We start from the raw sequence: 22,620 nt of genomic DNA on the forward strand, positions 1-22,620 counted from the left end.
CGTGATCAGAACGTGATCAGAACTGCATTTTACCGCACAGCAAAACCGTTCTCAGAACGGTTTGCTGTATTACGTTTTGTGGGCTGTGTTCTGATGACGTCGCCACTCAGAGGTTGGACGGCTCGGGAGAGGCGCTGCTCCCAGGAAAGAGGAAAAAGGGAGGCTTGGCTTACTGAAATCCCTCACCTCCCTTCCCCATAGGAATCAATCCAAAAATGGAGGTTAAAAAAGAGCAGAGAGCCCTTATGGGTCTTCATCTGAGGAGGCAGAGGTTGCTTGGCTATGGGGATGTCCTGCCATCTCTCCCTCTCCCCTCTTTCCCCATAGAAATCAATCCAAAAACGGAGCTTAAAGAGCAGAGAGCCCTATGGGTCTTCATCTGAGGAGGCAGAGGTTGCTTGGCTATGGGGATGTCCTGCCATCTCTCCCTCTCCCCTCTTTCCCCATAGAAATCAATCCAAAAACGGAGCTTAAAGAGCAGAGAGCCCTTATGGGTCTTCATCTGAGGAGGCAGAGCTTGCTTGGCTATGGGGATGTCCTGCCATCTCTCCCTCTCCCCTCTTTCCCCATAGAAATCAATCCAAAAACGGAGCTTAAAGAGCAGTGAGCCCTATGGGTCTTCATCTGGGGAGGCAGAGCTTGCTTGGCTATGGGGATGTCCTGCCATCTCTCCCTCTCCCCTCTTTCCCCATAGAAATCAATCCAAAAACGGAGCTTAAAGAGCAGTGAGCCCTATGGGTCTTCATCTGAGGAGGCAGAGCTTGCTTGGCTATGGGGATGTCCTGCCATCTCTCCCTCTCCCCTCTTTCCCCATAGAAATCAATCCAAAAACGGAGCTTAAAGAGCAGTGAGCCCTATGGGTCTTCATCTGGGGAGGCAGAGCTTGCTTGGCTATGGGGATGTCCTGCCATCTCTCCCTCTCCCCTCTTTCCCCATAGAAATCAATCCAAAAACGGAGCTTAAAGAGCAGTGAGCCCTATGGGTCTTCATCTGGGGAGGCAGAGCTTGCTTGGCTATGGGGATGTCCTGCCATCTCTCCCTCTCCCCTCTTTCCCCATAGAAATCAATCCAAAAACGGAGCTTAAAGAGCAGAGAGCCCTATGGGTCTTCATCTGAGGAGGCAGAGCTTGCTTGGCTATGGGGATGTCCTGCCATCTCTCCCTCTCCCCTCTTTCCCCATAGAAATCAATCCAAAAACGGAGCTTAAAGAGCAGTGAGCCCTATGGGTCTTCATCTGGGGAGGCAGAGCTTGCTTGGCTATGGGGATGTCCTGCCATCTCTCCCTCTCCCCTCTTTCCCTATAGAAATCAATCCAAAAACGGAGTTTAAAATCTCTCCCAGATGCAGACCCAAAGGGCTTGCCTCTGCTCCTTTTAAACTCAGTTTTTGGATTGATTTCTATGGGGAAGGGAGGTGGGGGATTTCAGTAAGCCTAGGGACTCTGGCTGGGAGAGTGCTTCTCAGCCTCACTGAGAAGTCTTCCCTCCGAAGATTCTCTTGGGAGGAAAGGAAGGCAAGCATCCCCCCCTCCCATCTTGTCTTCCCTCCGAAGGGAGTCCAAGGATTCTCTTGGGAGGGAAGGAAGGCAAGCCCCTATAAAACGCTGGGGCTTCATATGCTGGCATATGTTTGAAGAAAATAGGATAAAACTTATGTAACTTGATGGGCCAAGGGCAGAGTCCCCTCCTTGGCAGCCTGGGCTTTAAGGGAGCTCCACGGAGGTCCCTTCAAGCGGAGGGAAAGGGAGGGGACTGGACCAAGGGGAGAGCCCCTGCAGCCATTGCAGCTCTTTAAACCGGTTAGAAAAGAAGAGTCCTCTGCTGTCATCCCATTTCCTCCTGTGTGTGTGCATGTAATGTGTGCCTTCAGGTTGTGAGCTTCCCTCCCCGCTTTAACTCTTGTCTGGCTCTTTGCTATGGAATTCTGGGAGTTGTTTGCTTGCTTTTGTGTGGTGCTCCAAACAGAGGAGCTTTTGTGGGTTCCCTCCTGGAGGGAAGGAGGAGAAGGTCCTGGGCATCCCTGCCTCCTGCATTGTGACAGCACAGGAGCCCCACTGGACATGACACTAGAGGCCCCCGCAGAAGCAGCCAGACCCTCTCCCTCTTGCTCTCAGCTCTGGCCCCCCTGTTTCCCTCTCTCTTTCTCTCTCTTTCCCTTCTTTCCTCTTCTCTCACTTGTCCCAACTTTCCTCCCTTCCCTCCCTCCTTCTTTCCCCCCTCTCACACACACCCCTTCCCTCACTGCAGTCGCTCGCCTGCCTGCCTCCCTCCCTGCCTGTCATTCTTTCAGCCAATCAGGAGACGGAGGAATGAGAGAACGGATTTGAGAACAGATAAGAATATCGCACACACCTCTGTTGGAACGTTCTCATCCCGTTTCAGCTCTCTGGGAACACATTCATATCTGTACCCTCCTGGAACACATTTGGAACACATTTAAGCGTTCTGAGAACCCGATTGGAACACATACGTGCGGTATACTCAAATGCGTTCCGTTCTCATCACGGGATGAGAACGTTCTCAGAACCCAGTGCGATAATCTCCTGAATTAAAGTATTTTATATTCCTTATTGACAAAAATAAGGTTAGTTTACTCCTGAGATTTGTATGGCTTCTCCCCTGTGTGGACTCTCTGATGTCTTACTAGGTGCGACTTCTGAGAAAAACATTTCTCACAATGCTGGCATTTGTATGGCTTCTCTCCTGTGTGACTTTTCTGATGTGTCATTAAGTGTCCCTTCAAAGAAAAACATTTCCCACAATGCTGGCATTTATATGGCTTCTCTCCTGTGTGGACTCTCTGATGTATCAGGAGGCTTGACTTCCGGGAAAAACATTTCCCACAATGCTGGCATTTGTATGGCTTCTCTCCTGTGTGGACTCTCTGATGTGTCACTAGGTGTGACTTCGAGGAAAAACATTTCCCACAATGCTGGCATTTATATGGCTTCTCTCCTGTGTGGACTCTCTGATGTATCAGGAGGCTTGACTTCCGGGAAAAACATTTCCCACAATGCTGGCATTTGTATGGCTTCTCTCCTGTGTGGACTCTCTGATGTCTCACTAGGTGTGCCTTTGAAGAAAAACATTTCCCACAATGCTGGCATTTGTATGGCTTCTCTCCTGTGTGGACTCTCTGATGTCTCACTAGGTGTGACCTCCGAGGAAAACATTTCCCACAATGCTGGCATTTGTATGGCTTCTCTCCTGTGTGGACTCTCTGATGTCTCACTAGGTCTGACTTCAAAGAAAAACATTTCCCACAATGCTGGCATTTGTATGGCTTCTCTCCTGTGTGGACTCTCTGATGTGTCACTAGGTGTGACTTCGAGGAAAAACATTTTCCACAATGCTGGCATTTATGTGACTTCTTTGCTGTGTGGACTCTCTCATGACTAAGATATTCTTCTGTAAAAAAGGACAATGACAGTTAAGACTGAAAATCAGACTTAATAGAGGAGGGAGTTACCCCATGATTTAGCCCACATTAACCCCTCCTTATTTGAAATTTAATTAATGAAGTTGCTGTGTGGAACCCAAGCATGGCCCTGTTGCTTATGCCTCTAAATCCATGGAATGATTGTATCCTTACTCATAAGAGTTAGCAAAGAAGTGGCTGGTTGGGGACTGCCTTGAGGGAATCAGTGGAAGCAGATAGTCAAAGGACTGTTGAAACAATATTCCAGGAAACATGTGCAAAAATACTTTGATTGATAGGTGGCATCATATCCTGTGAGACTGCCATAGAGTGCTGAGTCAGAGCACATGGCATGATGCAAGCTAACTGCAGAAGTCACTTCATGCTGTTTGGCACCAGGATATGAGTCACAACTAATACATTATATAGCTCACATGCGGATTGGTGTGGATTGGATTGGAGTTGTGTGTTCAAGAGATGGTGAAGTTCATGGAAGTCGGAGAGGAGAGCTTGCAAATATTTGTATTAATTTGTAACTCAAGATAGAGAACTTCCAAAGATTTCAGTGAAATCAACTGTGTTTGTGACTTACTTTTAAGTTTGAAAAGTGGTCAGTGCATTGCCAATATCTATATCTGGATATTTGCTTCCGTACTCTGCTATGTTATTGTTGAGCTGCATCTGGGAGCGTTACCCTCAGATTGTGCTGTATATTGGCTCATGAACGCGATCAGAATTCACAGCCAAGAAGGACTGAGAGCCAGTGTGCTAATCCTTTTTGTCTGAGATATTTGCACCAAGCTCCCATTGCATTCAATTTGGTTTCAGACCATTGTTCCCCCCAGGAAACATTCTAAAGCAATTTAAACCTTGTTGCCCTCAAGCAACAATTCCAGTGTGTGTGTGTGTGTGTGTGTTCTTTGACGTCAGTCCAATTACAGACAGTCGGTTTACATGGCTAAGCACCTCAATGCACTCGCCAAACCCATTTGTCGCAGGAGCTCCTGACTTCTCTTCCCATTTCACACACTCAGCAATTGGAATCAAGATCCACCTAGGTAAAGTATTACCATTATGAAAGTCTTACATCTCTTCACCACTTCCTCCTGTTATCTAGTTCTTGTGCGTGTGTGTGAATGCTTATGTGTGTGTGTGTATTTTGCTTTTCACCTAAATAAAACATAAAAACCTATTTCAAATGCCTTTGGAGTTCTGTGGGCTTCCAGGCCTGGTGTAGTTGGGCTCAATCCCGAGGTCACTCTTGCCCCAACCAAACTATATATCTGCTTTCAGCTAAGCTAATTTCTTTCAACTCTATGATTCTATGTTAGAGATTCAGGGGAGTAATAGTGCAACTCTATTCTGCTTTGGTCAGGCCCTCACTTGGAATACTGTGTCCACTTCTGGTCACCATAATTCAAAAAAGGATGTTGAGAAGCTGGAGTGTATCCAAAGGAGAGCAATGAAAATGGTGAAGGGTCTGGAAACCATCAAGCCCCTATGAGGAGTGGTTTAGGGAGCTGGGAATGTTTAGCCTGGAGAAGAGAAGGTTAAGAGTGGATATGTTAGACCTGTTCAACTATTTGAAGAGATACTGAGGATGGAGCAAGCTTGCTTTCTGCTGCTCTAGAGTAGGGTTGCTATGTCACGGATTTAGGTGGGACAATCCCATGTTTTGGCCTCCTGTCCTCCAGCCTGCTGCCCTTGTCCTCCAGCCCACTAACCTCCTCCATTTTGGCCTTCTTCCTGGCCCTTGAAGCTTGTAGTTTCCAATAGGAACCCACTGTGATTACAAGCCCCAGCGGTCATTGCGACCTGAAGTTCCGCCCCCAGAAGCTTCTCTGATTGGTTGCGAGGCTGGGAAGGGGGAGCGTCCACCCCATCCTGGTTTAGCCCAAGAAGAATATGGCAACCCTACTCTATAGCAAAGGACATAGAACAATGGTCAGAAACCACAGGAAAAGAGGTTCTACCTAAACTTTAGAAGGAACTTCCTGAAAGTAAGAGCTATGCCATAGTGGAATATACCCCCTCAGAGCATGGTGGCATCTCGTTGTTGTTGTTGTTGTTGTTGTTATTATTATTATTATTATTATTAATTGTTAAAGTTCTCCTTCTTTGAAGGTCTGTAAAAGCCTTTAAACAAAGGCTGGGTGGCCATCTGTCAGGGATGCTTTCAATGTGTTTCCTGCATGGCAAGGGGTTGAACCAGATGGTCCTTGTGGTCTATTCCAGATCTAAAGTGGAATCATAGTGCCATGATAATGTAGAATGAAAGGGCCCTCAGTCTTCATAGTAAGGGCAATGAATTCACCTTCCTTACCCACAGAGGCCACATTATCGTAATTCTCCATCATCACATCATTGTACATAAGTCTTTGCTTCTTTGTCAACAGTTTCCATTCCTCCTCAGTGAAATATACCACCACATCCGCAAAGGTCACCTACAATAAAAAATAGCCCTCATCCAGAGAACGACTAATAAAAGGGGAGGGAGGAGCAAATCCCAAAAATTATTTGATCACCTCAGAATTTTGTCCAGGAAATAAACTTTTAATTCTGTTAGTAAGAGAAAAGCTACTGCCTTTTAGACCCAGTTTGTCTCAAATTCTTTCAATGTAATATACAATATAATCAACAATATAATTTTGACCATGGCTGGGATATTGATGATGGATTAGGATACTGTCTATTCCAACACATATAGTACATTTAGCCTCCAAACATTATAGTGCATTTAGCCATTTGTTGCCAAATTTCAGAGGCAAATGTCATTTCTAAAAAGCAGTTTTGGGGAGCACTGTGGGCTTGAGGGCCATGGGGCCACCCCCAATTTAGATCCAGAGACATTTCCCCATATCCCCCAACATTTCACAGATGGAAAGAACAAGACACATGTGGAAAAGCAACGCCAGAAAGTGGTGAAGATGGTCAAAGTTGTTTATGAGGAAGATCACACAAGCGGGGAAGGGCACAGCACTTTGCTTTTGCCTCAGACTTCTAGCAAGGACATGTCCCTGCCCCCTTCTTTCTTCTCCTCTCCCCACTTTTGAGTTGATGGGGTGCAAACTCCTTGGCATTCATTATGCAGAAATAGGAGTCAGCTGAAGAAGGGGGAAAGTGGGAGGAGGAGAGAAACCAGGACATTTTAAAAGCCTCCCAAATAATGGGGTGACAGAGGATTAACCAGGACTGTGTCTGCCAAACTCGGATAGTATTGTATTTCATTCCTTTCATAAATTGGCCCATCAGTGATCCAGACGAAGCTAATAGGATAGTGACTCACCAAAGAGCTGTTGTACCTTGGCAGCCTCTTCCTCTTGGAGCCCAACTCCCTCCGGTTGGCCTCTGTGTTGGCCATCAGGTCTGCGGGGGGGGGGGGGGGGGGCTGGTCGTCCTGCACTTGGGTCACGTCCAGAAAGAGAGGGCCCAAAGCCGTGTACAAGGAGGCCGAGATGAAGGTCCTGAGAAAAGGGACCAAGGTTAGGCTTGGTTTGGCAAGAAACCCTACAGCGCTCAGACACAGAGAACAGCATCCTGCTGGTGACATACGCAGGTCACATATATCTCCTTTGGGCCGATGCAGAGGTGGGTATCATGCCAGACAAATCTAATCTCCATAGATGATCCTGGTAGATGAAGGGAATGCTGTGGATATAGTATATCTTGATTTCAGTAAGGCCTTTGACAAGTATCCCCTTGTCATTCTTGCAAACAAGCGATTTTGGGCTGCAACAATGGAAGTATAGTGTCTAAATCTGTCATCCGCCAGCCTGAGAGGGAGTTCACCAGGCAGGTCCAGCTCCATCAGGGCTAGCCTGAAGGAAGGAGACTCCGCCCTCTATAACTGCCATCCGCAGGCCTGAGAGGGAGTTCACCAGGCAGGTCCAGCTCCATCAGGGCTAGCCTGAAGGAAGGAGACTCTGCCCTCCATAACTGCCATCCGCCGGCCTGAGAGGGAGTTCACCAGGCAGGTCCGTCTCCATCAGGGCTAGCCTGAAGGAAGGAGACTCCGCCCTCCATAACTGCCATCCTTCTGCCTGAGAGGGAGTTCACCAGGCAGGTCCAGCTCCATCTGGGCTAGCCTGAAGGAAGGAGACTCCACCCTCCATAACTGCCATCTGCCGGCCTGAGAGGGTGTTCACCAAGCAGGTCCAGCTCCATCTGGGCTAGCCTGAAGGAAGGAGACTCCGCCCTCCATAACTGCCATCTGCCAGCCTGAGAGGGAGTTCGCTAGGCAGGTCCAGCTCCATCAGGGCTAGCTTGGAAGAAGGAAGAGCCCCCCCTCCAATCCATCTGCCTTGGTCCAGGCCTCAGAGGGAGCGAAGAACCACTGGACCTCATCCCCTTTCCCTCCACCATTCCCTTCTCCTTTTGTTTCGTGTCTTATAGATTGTAAGCCTGAGGGCAGGGAACAGTCTGATTAACAAGAATAATCGTAAGCCGCTCTGAGAGCTATTAGGGCTGAAGGGCAGGGCATAAATACCTAAATAAATATTAAATCAAGGGAAGTAGTAGTGCCACTCTATTCTGCTCTCTCAGGCCCCACCTGGAATATTTTGTCCAGTTCTGGGCACAGTTCAAAACAGACATTGAGAAACTGGAGCTTGTCCAAAGGAGGGCAACTAAAGTGGTGAAGAATTTGGAAACCATGCCTTATGAGGAATGACTTAGGAAGCTAGGGATGTTTAGCCTGGAGAAGAGAAGGTTAAGAGGTGATATGATAGCTCTGTTTAAATTTTTGAAGGGATGTCATATTGAGGAGGGAGCAAGCTTGTTTTCTGTTGCTCCAGAGACTAGGACCCAGAACAATGGATGGAAACTACAGGAAAAGAGATTCCACCTCACCATTAGGAGGAACTAATTGACAGTAAGGGCTGTTCGACAGTGGAACAAACTCCCTCCTTGGAGTGCAGTCGAGTCTCCTTCCTTTGAGGTCTTTAATCAGAGGCTGGATGGCCATTTGTCAGGGATGCTTTGATTGAGAGTTCCTGCATGGCAGAATGCGGTTGGACTGGATGGCCCTTGGGGTCTCTTCCAACTCTATGAATCTATGATTCTATGATTTATATCCCAGATGGAGAAACTCCGGTCCCTGGGCTGGATAAGACCTGCATTTCTTCAATGATCTGATCAATGGCCTCCCCTCATTACGCCCCCTTCCCCATTTAGACACTGGTGAAAATAATCATTTCATTTTTACAAATGAGACAAATCTCTGAGCTTAACTGCTGTGTTTATAATATAATAATATAATAATATAATAATATAATAATAATAATACATTTATTTATATGCCACTTTTCCAAAAAGATCAAAGCAGTTTACAAATGGACAATTACAAGATTTGTGTGTTTGTGTGTGTCAGTCATAGCAGGAGCATGAAGTATGCACCTTCTTCCTTTGCTTGCTAAAGGCACATAGAAATTGAGGCATGTACATTTGTGTGCATTGTTTCTGAATGGATCTATTGTCAAAATCACAATTTCTTCACTTTTCCTTGTATATTTTTTTAAAAGATGCACAATGCTAAATATATTGCACTTATACAACAAAAATCTATAAATGTATAGGTTTAGGAGTGAAGATTGCAGCCTGGATTATGCTCATTTTTGGGAAGTGAAGACCTATGTAAATTCATTTTATAAACCCAGTGAAACAAATATCTCACAAAGCTCTAGTAAACAACATGGACACACACAGTCCCCACACAAAGGACTCACTGGGGCTCTGTGTGTCTGGGGTCTGGAAATCTCACTTCCACCTTCTGGGAAGACAATGCTGCCAGAGAATGAACTGGGGACTTTATGCCTGCAAAGCATGGGATCACTGTCTCAGCTGCAGCCCTTCCACACAATCCTGGACTGAAACATTTAAAGAAAGGTCCTCTTTCAGCTCCAGGAATAAAGGCCTACCTTCAGTACAAAGACCCTGATTCCTGCAGCCCCAGAAAGGGCTCTTCTGCAGTCCTTTATGGCCGGAGCTTCCCTGGGTCAGAGGCCGTCTCCTCAGCCGTAGAGAAGGGTTGCTCTGAGTGCGAAGGAGGAGGAGGTCCAAGGGCTGAGGGAGGGAAGGCAATGGGGAAAGGTCAGTGCCAATGGCCATGGAGGGCAGAAGGTGACAATGCCTAGGAAACGCCTCTGAGTCACAGCCATAGTAACTCCTGGTAGTAAATAGTCCAGGAGGCTGAGGGGGGGCGGTTGTCTCCTTTACCAAAGTGGGTTGAAAGGACCAGTTCCCATGGGCCCCATGACCTCTGAGCAAATCTATGGGAGATGCTGCCTCAAAGAGCATTGGAGGAGTCTCTGGATGGATGGCCATCTCTTCGGAGGACTTGGAGGACAGAATGGGGCTGACTGTTTGGCCCTTGGGGCTCCCTTCCAGCCCTAGGAGCCTATGAAGCCTACCTTACAAGGCTGTTGTGGGAGTTTATCACAAGACAATTACTACACAAGAATGGCCACCTTTTAGCAGCTTACAATAAAAATATCCATACAATACAATAACAACATCTTTCATTGTATCCCAAACCCTTCCTAACACTCCCTCACAAAAAATATCCATACAATACAATAACAACATCTTTCATTATGTCCAAAACCCTAAGACTCCCATCCAAAATAAAATACCATTAAATTATTGGACAGTTATTGAAACAGTTATTAAAACAGGGATAGTAGCAAAAGCCCAATGTTAGTGAAGAAGAAGAATAAGGCTTGTATTAAAACTATCCTCCCTATTTCTGATCCCTTTTGAACCCATGTTCCCCAGAAGGAGCAGAGCTGTGTAATAAGAAAACCCTCTCAGAAAAGAGACACAAAAGACACACAAAGAGACACACTTTCTTCCTTTTGGCCCAAGGAGCCTGGCCTCCTTCTCTCTCTGGAGCCTCAGGAGAGAAAGAGAAGACTCTGTTCAACTGAGGCTCAGAGAAGGTTCTGGAACATTATTCCCCACAGACACAAGCAGCACAAAATGGCCACTGGAAGACAAAATGGCTGCCTCTGCCTGAGTAGTACATACTCTAAGGAGATGATTACTATAAATAACAAAATATAACTGAAATATAAGTCCTACAAGATATTAAGAACCTTGCAGGTACAGTATTTGTAAGTATATAATATTCAATTCATACAAGCTATTAAAGAAATAAATAAACCCAAGCTTCCAATTCTGAGACTAACTTCCAAGATCCGCTCTTTAACTCTCTCTCTCGATCTCCAACCGACACAATTCCCCCAACTGTCTCTTGATCTCTCAGGCCTTATATCTCCTTCTCACAGAAGCTTCCAGAAGAACCTTCATCTTGCTCTCTGATTGGTCAAGAGAGCCTTCCGTAGCAGTGATGTCACTCTGTGTTGGATGTGGGATTCCAGCCAATGAGATCTAGGGATGGTGGGAGGGACTGGGATTCCAGCCAATGGCAGCCCTCAGAGTGTCCTCAGGAGGACTTCTTCTGTTCCTAAAAGAGCATTGAACCCATGGCTTTGAGACAGGGCTTGATGCAGTGAGGCTCCTGGTGAAGGCAGTTGGTTTGGAGCCATCATGAAAGGAGGCCATTCCTAATGGCTGAATACTGGTCTTCCTATTTCTATTCCCAGGGAAGGGAAGGGGGCCCTGGAGTGTTCTCTGCCTTGGATCCAAAGAGAACTTGACCTCCAGACAGACTACAAAGGCTGCCCTAGACTTCTGTCAGTTCATTGAAGCAGATTGGGAAGACCTCCAGGGAAGAGCCTCCATTGCTAAACAGAGTCTCCATCAAGGAGAAATCTAGAGGACCAGGGACCAAGATGGCAGCCTTGTCTTCCCCTCTCTCACCATTCATGAAGATCCAGGGAGCCAAGGAAAAGGGAAGGGAGGATATCCCAATGTATCCCACTCTGTTGATATTCTGAAGGGATCAATCATATTTGGGATGCTCCGTGTTCTTCCTCCCCTTTTGCTCAGTCAGTCTCTGGATGAGGGCTGTTTTCTGTTGCAGATCTCCTTTCCAGACGTGGAAGTCTTCTTCTCTGAGGAGGAAGGGCCACTCTTGAGTCCAGAGCAGAAGTTTCTGTACAATGAGGTGATGATGGAAGCCTATGGAAATGTCTCCTCTCTGGGGAAGGAACTTGGATCCATTGCTCTTCCTTCAGAACAGGGGGCCTTGCATGCTACATACATGGCTCTATGGTTCCACTTTAATGGTCAAAGCAACATCCTGGGAATCTTGGGATTTGTACTTTACTTTAAGGAGCCACTAGAGCTCTCTAGTTGATGATTGTAAATGCCCTTTGCTAAACTGCAAATCTTAGGATATCCTAGGAAAGAACCATGGCACTTGATATCTTTTGGCTCCAAACGCTCTTCATTACATCCCTTAGCAAGGTTTCGGGTCTTTTTGATCAGTGTTTCAGTGTTTCTATGTTCTGGAGAGGCCTCCAGTATCCTCTTGGGAAGAAGGCCTCCCTTGGCCCTCCTACAAGGGCTCAGAGTGGCCCAACGGTGACAAAACTGCCTCCGCTTCTCCTAAGACATTTGGGGGATATTGAGGGGCAAAACGCCATTTAGGATTTTTCAAGATGGTCCAATGGGGGTTGCCTCTGAAGTCCCTTGTGGGCCCAGTCTGGCTCCTAATCCCCAACAGCTGCCCAGCCCTGTCTTGGAGGGCTGCTTCAGGCTGCTTCAAGGCTCCTCCCTTGAGCCCTATCCTCACCAAATTGGGAATCCAATTCTCAGCACCCTTCCTCAGCCTTCCTATGGATTGATTTCTATATCATTATCTTACATGTCTCACTAAATGGGAATGAAAATGTCTCTTTCCTGCACCATACTTTTTGTGTGTGAGAGAGAGAGAAAATGTGAAAGACAGAATGGCAGGAGGAGATGCTGAAGCTGAAATACAGAAGCAGTGCAGATGGAAAGAGAGCAGGAAGGAAAATTGGAGAGAGGAGGTAGAAATGGAAGGAGATCAGGAAAGTGGAAGCGAGGAGGAGAGAGCAGGAGCAAAGTCTAGCTCTCTTTGGACAGGAAAGTAACTCAGGGAAAGCGCACAATAGAGAGAAGAGGTGTCCATAAAACAGCTAGAAGAGTATTGTCAGGCAGCCATGAACCTGAAAAACATTAACAACTAAATAAGTAAACTGGTGGGAACCAGCTCAAGTCCTTGTTTTCAGACATTTTAAGGTATTCCATGTAGCACTTATGACTAATATCTATGAAGAGAGGGAAAGGGAACACTAAACATCCTTTATCTCTCTTGTTTCTTTTCATAGTAGAGCTTGCTTAGATCCATGATGCTGAGATGAGTATTTTCTGTCTTTCCTCTTCTTTGTAGAAGAAGTTGTGGCTCACCAGAGAATCGACATTCTGGAGAAACCATACAAATGCCACCAGTGTGGAAAATGATTAGCTTGGAGGTTTCACCTTCTTTTACATCAGAGAGTCCACAAAGGAAAGAAACCACACAAATGCCAGCTGTGTGGAAAATGCTTTGCTTAGAAGTCAGACCTTTTGAGATATCAAAGGGTCCCCACAGGAGAGAAACCATCCAAATGCCAGGAGTGTGGCAAGTGTTTTGATTCAGGTACCAACCTTACACACCACCATAGCATTCATATAGAAGAGAAGCTATAGAAAAGAAAGACTGTGGAAAATGTTTTTCTCAGAAGTTACACTTTTAGAGGCATCCAAAAATCCACATTAGGGACAAAATGTGCAAATGTTAGTGGTTGAAAATACTTTTTTGGAGAAGCAGCCTTCATATATTTTGTTGTATTTTGTAAAGGTCTATTGCAATCTTCATTTATACTACTTCTGCTACAAAATAGTTGGTTTGAAAGTATCTTGCCCTTATAGGGACATTCAATAAACCTTTGCATTAATTGAAGCATTCTCATTCTTCGTTTCATATCTTGAATCTGTGAAAGACAGCATTAATTATGGAACATCAGTATTTTTTAAAAAAATATTTTTTATTAAAAGTCAGAAACAATAAACATAAAACTTAACTCATCAGACAACAAAAATACAAATAAAACACACTAATACCATGGAAATATATCGCTTCCACTCCTCTCTGTTGGTTCTTATATTTATGTATACTGGCTTTTATATAAACCTTATTCATAATAAAAAATTTGTTTTGCATATATATGTCTTAAAATGGTGGTTTCTATATTTCCTTACTTTATTTTATATCTATTATTCCTTTATTTCCTTATATACATACATATTAATCTATACTTCTATGTCCTTATCCTTGATCATATATATATATGTATGTATCTGAAGTCGAAATCTATATCGCAGTCTATCGTATTACATTATCTCAGTCTATCTAACCCCCTAAATTACATCACCATTGACATTTCTTGTTATTTAATTTATTTTGCATGTCTTTCTTTGTATACCTTTTAAATCTTATCTATCACAAAATAATTTTATATATTCAGATATTCACATACTTACACAAATCTCAAGTGTTATTTTTCACCAAGTTCCAGTACAAGGTGTTGGTTATAACTTTTAAAGCCCTACATGCAAAATTGCATCTATTCAAACTCCCTCTGCAGAAAATGTACTTTTCATTCAGTTCCTTGACTGTTTGTGTTAACTTTTCCAATAGAGCAAAGTTCCATATTCTTACATACCATGAGATTACGTTTAATACATTTCCTGATTTCCACTAGTGTACTATTAACTATCTACCAGCTAAAGGTAAAAGTACAATTGAACCCAGTTATGTGACAACTGAGCATCAGAACCAGAGGAAATGTTCAACAGTGCAATATATATATATATATATATAATTTGAAATAATATAATTTTTTGAAACCCACTACTGAAGGCAAGTGATCAAAATTCACCTCCCATCCCTGCACACTGTAATGAACCTTTACTGAGCCATCCTATAATGCAGTGGTTCCCAAACTTTGTTCCTCCAGATGTTTTGGACTTCAGCTCCCAGAATTCCTGACTTTGGACCAAATTGGTGGGTGCTTCTGGAAGCTGAAGTCCAAAACACTAGGAGGGCCAAGGTTTGGGAAGCACTGCTATAATGGATATCAGTTCTTGTAAGGCCAATGGAACCTACTCCCACTTAAGCAAGCCCTGGATTGCAACCTCAGCCACGAATTCAGACATTCCCTGGTACTATCATTCCAATGGGAAGTAACCTTAAAGGTAACAATCAAGGCAACAAATAAAAAATAGGAAAATATATATTTTATTGGAAATAAATAAATAAATAAATAAATAAATAAATGTGAATATGTTTTAAGAATACTAATGAAACTAAAGGCAGGATAATTTCCCAAGATTATGAATGAAAGGATAGACTCAATCACGGTTGCCCTGAGCCTGCAGGACCTAAGCAAGGTGATTGATAAAGAAGGTGAGATTTGGAGGTCTGTCATTTATAGTGTAACAGAAATGTCAGGAAACTTAAATTTCTAGGATTGGCAGAGCAATAGGATTGGCAAGAGGACCTAGTAATTGAAAATCCATAAGTTTATTTCCAATTGTCGACAAAGGAAAACAATGAACTCAGTGGAATTCAAGTTCCAAAAGCTGAGACCCAGAACAAGACAAAATGGCTCTTTTTATATTATTCAAGACAAAGAAGCTTCTTCAATACACCTGATTGGCTAATTACAATTTAAACATACAGAATTCTTACAATCAGAACAGAAATACATGCATACATTAAAACTGCATCATCACTCCTTACCCCCTCCTGTAGGAATTCAGTGGCTTTCCTCCTAACCTTGCTCCTGAATGTCCTCATCTCAGTAGTTTATGTTATGTCTTTTTACTGGAGCCAGCTTCCATCCAGGTCATGACGCACTCATTATTCCTTTGCTCTAGTTTTTCTAAACTCCAAGCCTTTATTTCAAAAACCATCTCTCTGGCTGACAAAGGTGACTCCATCTTTCTATAGCTTTTTTATTTCAACAAGGAATATTTCCACCACAGTACAGCATCATGGATATTAAAGCCATAACAAATATTCTATATGAAAATTTCTCAAAGATCCATCCAAACAGTTGCTTTGAACATATCAAGGATGCCATGATGCACATATATGGTGTTAGGAAAAATTTCAGTTTCATAATCAAAATTGCAGAAATTATAAAAAATGTCAGCTGTACTGCATGGTATGTCAACTCTCCATGGTTAAGGTCTCTCTGTCTTCCAGCGACGTTCTTGCAATGCTGAAAGACCTTCACAACAATTGCCACAAAAACAATCAGAACAACAGGAAGCAACAAGGTCTTCATGTACCTGACTGGAGTCTCCTTTTCCATGAAGTCAAACTCCACAGCACAGGTGTACATCGACGTATGAAAATCTTTGTAGCCAGTGAGTTTTGCTTTTAGCAGATTTATTATATTACCATCATCAGTTATTCTCAATATTAAACACATCAAATACTTCAAAATAATTGTCCCGATGAGGCAAGAAGATCCTTCAATGGCCCACAGAGGAAAAATGTTGCTATATGTTTGCAGATATTTGGGACTGATTTCAAGAATAACCTGACAAACTATCAAAGAGGCAGCATAATAGGATGTCAGCAACATAGAGTTTGCAAACATAAGGACAAAGCATACTGCAAGTGATGCCATATGTGCACGAAGTATGTTCTTTAGTTTAGATGACTCAATGAATCCTAAAATGTATATACCAAAAACTGATCGAACCTGCGTTAGAAGAACAAACTGAGCAAACTGCCATGGAAGCATGAAAAAAACATTATTAACATTCTGAGTCCTGAGAATATATGTTAGTAATAGCATCTGAACCACAAAGAATGGATACGAGAAGCTTTCACGAAGAGGAGGAGTCCACATCACTCGGGTACTCTCAGCGTGATTGAAAAGAAGCAAGCCACTGTAAGAAGACCTCCAGATCTGTGCCCACTTAGGTATGTCCCACACAGGAAGAACACTGCCACCATTAATCCATTCAGAAGAAATATTATAGCCACATAAAAAGAAGCAGGATCTCCCAATCCTCAGGATATATATTAAAATCTCTTAAGCTGTTTGTTTGGGAAGGAAATTCTGTTTTGTTATCGTAAATAAGTGTTGACATTCCACTAAGAAATGATGGTGCTTCAACGATCTTCTTAAAATACGTATAATAAAAACCCATTTCTCCGATAAAAGACACCTCTTTTTCTAATGCAGACAGATGAGAAAACTCATAAGTGTTCTCGAACAGAGTAGTAATATGATACCAGTGAAGGAATCCTGCAGCAGCAGCTAGTACAAGAGTAAACCATATCTTGATGTCTCCTCTCGCAATCCCTGTATCCTGCAGAATGCCGCTCAGCCACTTCCCGACGCCCAGGACTTCCTGATTCTGCCCATCGTTCCTGGCCCCTCTCCGGCCAGGCCCTCCTCCTCCTCCTCCTGCCCTCCTCGTGCCGTGGGCCCCGCCGAGCAGCTGCAGCCCTTGTTCGCCCTTGTCTTCACCTGGGCCATGCTGCTGCTGCTGCTGCAGCTGCTGCTGCTGCCGCTGCACGTCCTGCAGCGCCTCCGCTCCTCCTCCTTCTTCTTCCTCCTGCGGAGGAGGAGGAGGAGGAGGAGGAGGAGGAGGCAGGGGCGGGGACGGGGGACGAGCTCGAAAATATTTTTCTTTTAAGAGAGACTTAGTGAGACATCAGAGAGTCCACACAGGAGAGAAGCCATACAAATGCCAGCAGTGTGGAAAATGCTTTTCATGGAGGTCAGGCCTATTCCGTCACCAGAGAAGCCACACAGGAGAGAAACCACACAAATCCAAGAAGTGAACAAACATTATTTTTGTAAAGATGGAATACAAAAATATGTTTTCAATCCAGTGGTGCTAAAAAGCCTTTATGAATTTATTTGTACAGTTTTTCTGTCCATATGTCTGTTTATTTTTTAAAGTTATGTTTTGTTGAATTTAGGTTTTAATTGCTACTAGTATAGATAATTGCTTTGGCTTATAAATTTGGCTGGGGTTTATGGGTCATGGTTTAGGTTACTTAGATGGGGGGCTGGGATTTGTTGTAGATAGCTAGAATAACAATGCTAGCATTCAGAATTTGTGGGATGTTGGCTGAAGAAAGTTGGGGACCTGTAGTAACAGAAAGGGATCTAGTTTCTTCGAATGTCTGGGGCAGGGAGAGATTGTGCGTGTGAGAAGGATGGCAAAGAGGGGCTGGTTAATAGTGGGGGATAGATGGTGGGAATTGCAGGTGGGGGCTAGGTTTGGTAGAAGGTGGTTTTAGGTTTTGTGGTTTCAGTATATTGTTTGGCTCGGGGGGGGGGCAATTCTGGCTTAAACACTGATTTTCTGACTATGTGTTCTCAATAAAGTTCTTTGCTATTTCAACACACTGGACACAGTGTTCAAAGAAGTTGTGAATTTGCACAAAACTGACACTTTCAGCTGCAACCAATTCCTGGTTAAGAGCAGCGAGTGTCCATTAGCTTCTCTGCCATATCTGAACATTTTCAATGCTGCTCCATACCTCAACAATAAAAACAGTAAAAACATTTGATTAAAATTATAGAGGCTATAGGTGAGGTGTCCAGTGACTCTGTGAATAAGATCATACTGGATCAATGTGAATCTGTGAGTACCGAGGATGTGGACAAGCTCCTTGGAAGTGTGAAGAAGACAACTTGCCCTCTCAACCCTTACTCTTCATGGCTGGTCCTCCAAGGAGGAAATGCTTTGAGGACTCACCTGAGATATATCATAGATGCATCTCTTAGGGAGGGCTATTTTCCATCTTGCTTAAAAGAAGCAGTGAAACGGCCGCTTCTGAAAAAGCCCTCCCTAGATCCCTTGGACATGAAGAATTACAGACCGGTCCCCCATCTTCCATTTCTAAACAAGGTGATTGAGAGGACAAGTTGCTCTTCAACTCCAAGCGGTCTTGGAAGAATCAGATTATCAAGACCCATTTCAAACTGGCTTCAGGATGGGATACGGAGTCAAGATTGCTATGGTCACCTTAGATGATCTCCACTTGGGTATTGACAGGGGAAGTGTGATCCTGTTGATGCTTTTGGACCTCTCAGTGGCTTTTGATACTATTGACCATGGCATCCTTCTGGAACGCCTGAGGGAATTGGGGATCGGGAGCACTGCATTGCAATGGTTCCGGTTCTATCTCTCAAGCAGATTCCAGATGGAGATGCTTGGGAACAGTTGCTACACTAAAAGGGATCTTAAATCCAGCATTCCCTAGGGCGCCTTCCTATCCCCAATGCTATTCAACATTTACATCAAACCGCCAAGGGAGTTCATCCGGAGGCATGGGGCGCGTGCTATCTGTATGCAGAGTTACCTCAGTGTCAACTAAAGAAGGCATTTCCCTCTGAATGAATGTCTTGAGGCAGTAATGGGCTGGATGAGGAAAAACAGATTGAAATTGAACTCAGATTAAACGGAGGTGTGTATTGTTGGAGGTTCTGGGTATGGAGGTCTGTCAACCGGTCCTAGATGGAGTCACACTTCCCCTAAAGGACTGTGTTTGCAGTTTGGGGGTGCTCCTGGATCCATCTATGCAGTTGTCAGATCAGATAGATGCGATGGCCAAGAGTGCCTGTTATCAGCTTCAGTTGATACGCCAACTGCGTCCCTTCCTGGAACGTGAAGACCTAAAAACTATGGTGCATGCGCTGGTAACCTCACATTTTGACTTCTGTAATGTGCTCTACATAGGGCTACCCTTGTATCAAGTCCAGAAACTTCGACTAATCCAAAATATGGCAGCCAAAGTGGTCACTGGAAGATCTAGAGGTGACCATATCACATCTATACTAATGTCTTTTCACTGGCTGCCCATTAATATCTGGGGACAGTATAAGGTTTTGGTTATAACCTTTAAAGCCCTTCATGGCTTGGGTCCAGCTTACTTACGGGATCTCCTTCTCCCATACAATCTGCCCACATATTGAGGTCCTCTAGTAAAAGCTTACTGCAGCCAACCATAACAAGGCTCCCTGCAGTTACCCAGAGGACCTTCTCTTCTGCCACTCCCAGTTTATGGAATGGCCTCCGGAAGAGGTCTGATATATCACCCGTCTTGAAGGCTTTAAAAAGGCAATCAAGATGTACTTCTTCCGGCAGGCCTTTCCAGATAAACATTACAGCAATCTCCAATTAATTTAATAAATTGTTCAACAACTTTTCTAAATGCCTCTGCTCTATTTTTAATAATTATTTTAACAATTGTTTAAGAATTTAATTGTACTGTATTTTAATGTGGAAGAGAGGAATTGGGAGAGTTTTGGACGCAACAATGATAAGTTGCTATTGCATTTTACTGATTTTTTTGATCTGTTTGGAAAAGTGCGATATAAATAATAATAATAATAATAATAATACAATGATAAATAAGGAAGTCAATATGATTAAATTAAAAACGTTAGAAGAAATAAGAGAAGAAGGTAAACAATGTCATTGGCTTATTTTCAGGCAAATAAGAGTTTTTGTTGGATATGAAAACATATGGAATAGAAATAATTAGTACAGAAATACTAGGAAATGTGCTTGCTATAGGAAAAGGTTCACTTGTGGGGAGATTGTATACAATCCTGTTAAAACATTTTATGGAATCTGAAGTGGTTAAAGAAAACATGGTTCAATGGCAAAGAAATCTAGGACACAATACTGAGATGGAAGAATGGGAGTTAACCTGGAAAAGGAGGATAAAATACACAGCTTCCCAAGCCCTAAGGGAAAACTATTACAAAGTATTTTTATATAGTATTTTAATCCTGAAAATATACATAAAATATCTAAGACTTGTTCTGATGTGTGCTGGATGTGCGGAAATGAAAAGGGCACATTTTCCCATCTCTTGTGGTCCTGTGTCAAAGTGAAAAAATACTGGAATAGGGTACATTATTTAATAAGACTGGTAGAATGGGACAAAACAATGGACCAGATCAAAATGATGGAAGAGTTAAGGGGATTCATAGAATCATAGAGTTGGACGAGACCCCAAAGGCCATCCAGTCCAACCCCATTCTGCCATGCAGGAACTCTCAATCAAAGCATCCCCGACAGATGGCCATCCAGCCTCTGTTTAAAGACCTCCAAGGAAGGAGACTCCACTATATTCCAAGGAAGGAGTGTGTTCCACTGTTGAACAGACCTTACTGTCAGGAAGTTCCTCCTAAAGTTGAGCTGGAATCTCTTTTCCTGTAGCTTGCATCCATTGTTCTGGGTCCTAGTCTCTGGAGCATCAGAAAACAAGCTTCCTCCTTCCTCAATATGACATCCCTTCAAGTATTTAAACAGGGCTATCATATCACCTCTTAATTTCTAACTATACTTCTATTGATGCAGCCTAAAATTACATTGGCCTTTTTAGCTGCCACATTGCATTGTCAACTCATGTTCAATTTGTTGTCTACTTGGACTCCTAGATCTGACCTGACTTGTCTCATAAAATTCATTGCATGGCTCTCACTAAAGACAAAGGTCTGTGTCCCATTATGTCTAAGCCCCTTAGTGGCTTACATCCTAGTGGTACAGTGAATCCATGTTGGTTTTAATCTTGACTGTCCAAGGCATTGAATTCATTGGGGGGAAGAAAGTTCAGTAAAAAGTTTAGAGTGGATTTAATGTTCCTCTGCCCTGACCTCCGTTACTTTAAGGATAAATTCTCAGTGGGGAGGAATAACTAACTCTCTTCTCAAGACAGCCAGATGCGAACACGCTGCCCAACTCTAAAACACCATGGAAAGTGCATAGGCTTCTTCTGTACCTTGCCAGTTAGCTCCAGGTCATCCTCTGATTCTATGAGATCCATGTTCCTGTAGCCATGCCAGTAAGATCCCAGCGGCAAATGTGGGTCATCCTCCAATCTGCATTCAACATCCAAATGGCTGCTTTGACTCCGTAGGTCAGAGAAAACCTGTCCATTTGAACAAAGAGTAGAAAGATGAGCTGGTGCCCCTTTTCCATATTGCGGCTTGTCTCCTAAGGCCAAGAACTTCTTGCATAAAAGTGTCCCAGACTCACTTGGGTCCCTCCTCTGGGTCAGCAAGAATTGTCTGGTTCACGATTGCCATCTCTTCTTCATTTCGCATGATGCCTTTGTCATTCATCTTAAGGCCAGACAATTTTGTGGAGGGACCTTTCTTCTTTCCAAGTAACAAATAAATATAATTTTACCTCAGCAAATTAAGTGAAGCTCAGAAGAAGCATCATAGGATATATTATTATTATTATTAACCTTTATTTATAAAGCACTGTAAATTTACACATATCAGGAAGAACTCTCTTCATCATGTAAACTTTTAACAGGTTGGCTAGTAGTCAAGTTGAAGGCAGTTATTCACTTGTCTGTGTTCAAAGGAGGTTTGTCATAGGCCCCCTCCACCGTATGACTGTGGATGAAAAAGCCCACCAGGCTATATGCCTAGGAAAAGAAATTGAGGGCACCTTCCGATAATAATAATAATAATAATAGATTTATAACTAGCCCGCCCAATCACGAAGAATCCGGGCAGGTTACAACAATAAAATACAATAAATTACAATAGAGTTAAAAAATCAAACCCTAGACCTACCCCCCCCCCCCATTCCCAGTACTAAAACAGAATTAAACAGTAATAATATTAAAACATTGGAAACATTAAAAACATTAAAAACATTGAACAACCAAAAAATAGGCAGAAACATTGGCAGGGGAAAATAGACAGATGAGGGGACAAATATCTCTATATCTGGGGAGGGTAACTAAGTGGGTAAGGCCTGCCAGAAGAGATCTGTCTCGAGTGCTTTATTAAAAGCTGTCAGAGTGGGAATGTGATGGATCTCCTCTGGCAGGTCATTCCATTGTTTAGGAGCAGTAGTAGAAAAGGCCCTCTGGGACACAGATGTTAGCCTAGATTTTTTTTGGCTGTAGTAGATTTCTTCCAGAGGACCTTAGTGTGCGGGCGGACAATAGGGAAGAAGACGTTCCCTCAAGTACTCTGGGCCCAAGCCATGTAGGGCTTTAAAGGTAATCACCAACACCTTGTACTTTGCCCGGAAACTAATAGGCAGCCAGTGTAGGGACTTCAAGACCGGATTTTTCTTGAACTGCCTCCCAAATAATATGTCTTCTGTGAAAGATTACAAGCCTTGTGTTTTTTAAGGAGCAAAGCTGTGTCTAAGCATGGCCATGAAAGAGGTTCATACATTTCTAAATGGGGTTGAGAAAGTGGAAGGAGACACAGTTTT

General features: G+C 43.6%; 1 protein-coding gene and 1 pseudogene across 1 annotated transcript in view; both read right to left on the reverse strand.

Annotated features, from left to right (window-relative positions):
• Positions 1–2,212: 2,212 nt before the first annotated feature.
• The window catches only part of LOC149301502 (uncharacterized), an 84,399-nt gene continuing 63,991 nt past the window's right edge, over positions 2,213–22,620 (reverse strand). Inside the window, exon 4 of the mRNA XM_089484017.1 lies at positions 2,213–3,299. Within this exon, the coding sequence (XP_089340143.1) occupies positions 2,590–3,299 (710 nt within the window). The 3' untranslated portion in view covers positions 2,213–2,589. The remainder of the gene's footprint in view (positions 3,300–22,620) is intronic.
• On the reverse strand, positions 15,348–21,202 carry LOC149301503 (protein C-mannosyl-transferase DPY19L1 pseudogene; annotated as a pseudogene).

The sequence above is a fragment of the Sceloporus occidentalis genome, unplaced genomic scaffold (genome assembly GCF_023333645.1).
Source record: "Sceloporus occidentalis isolate IW3139 unplaced genomic scaffold, rSceOcc1.0.p SCAF_21, whole genome shotgun sequence".
NCBI classification, from domain to species: Eukaryota; Metazoa; Chordata; class Lepidosauria; order Squamata; family Phrynosomatidae; genus Sceloporus; species Sceloporus occidentalis.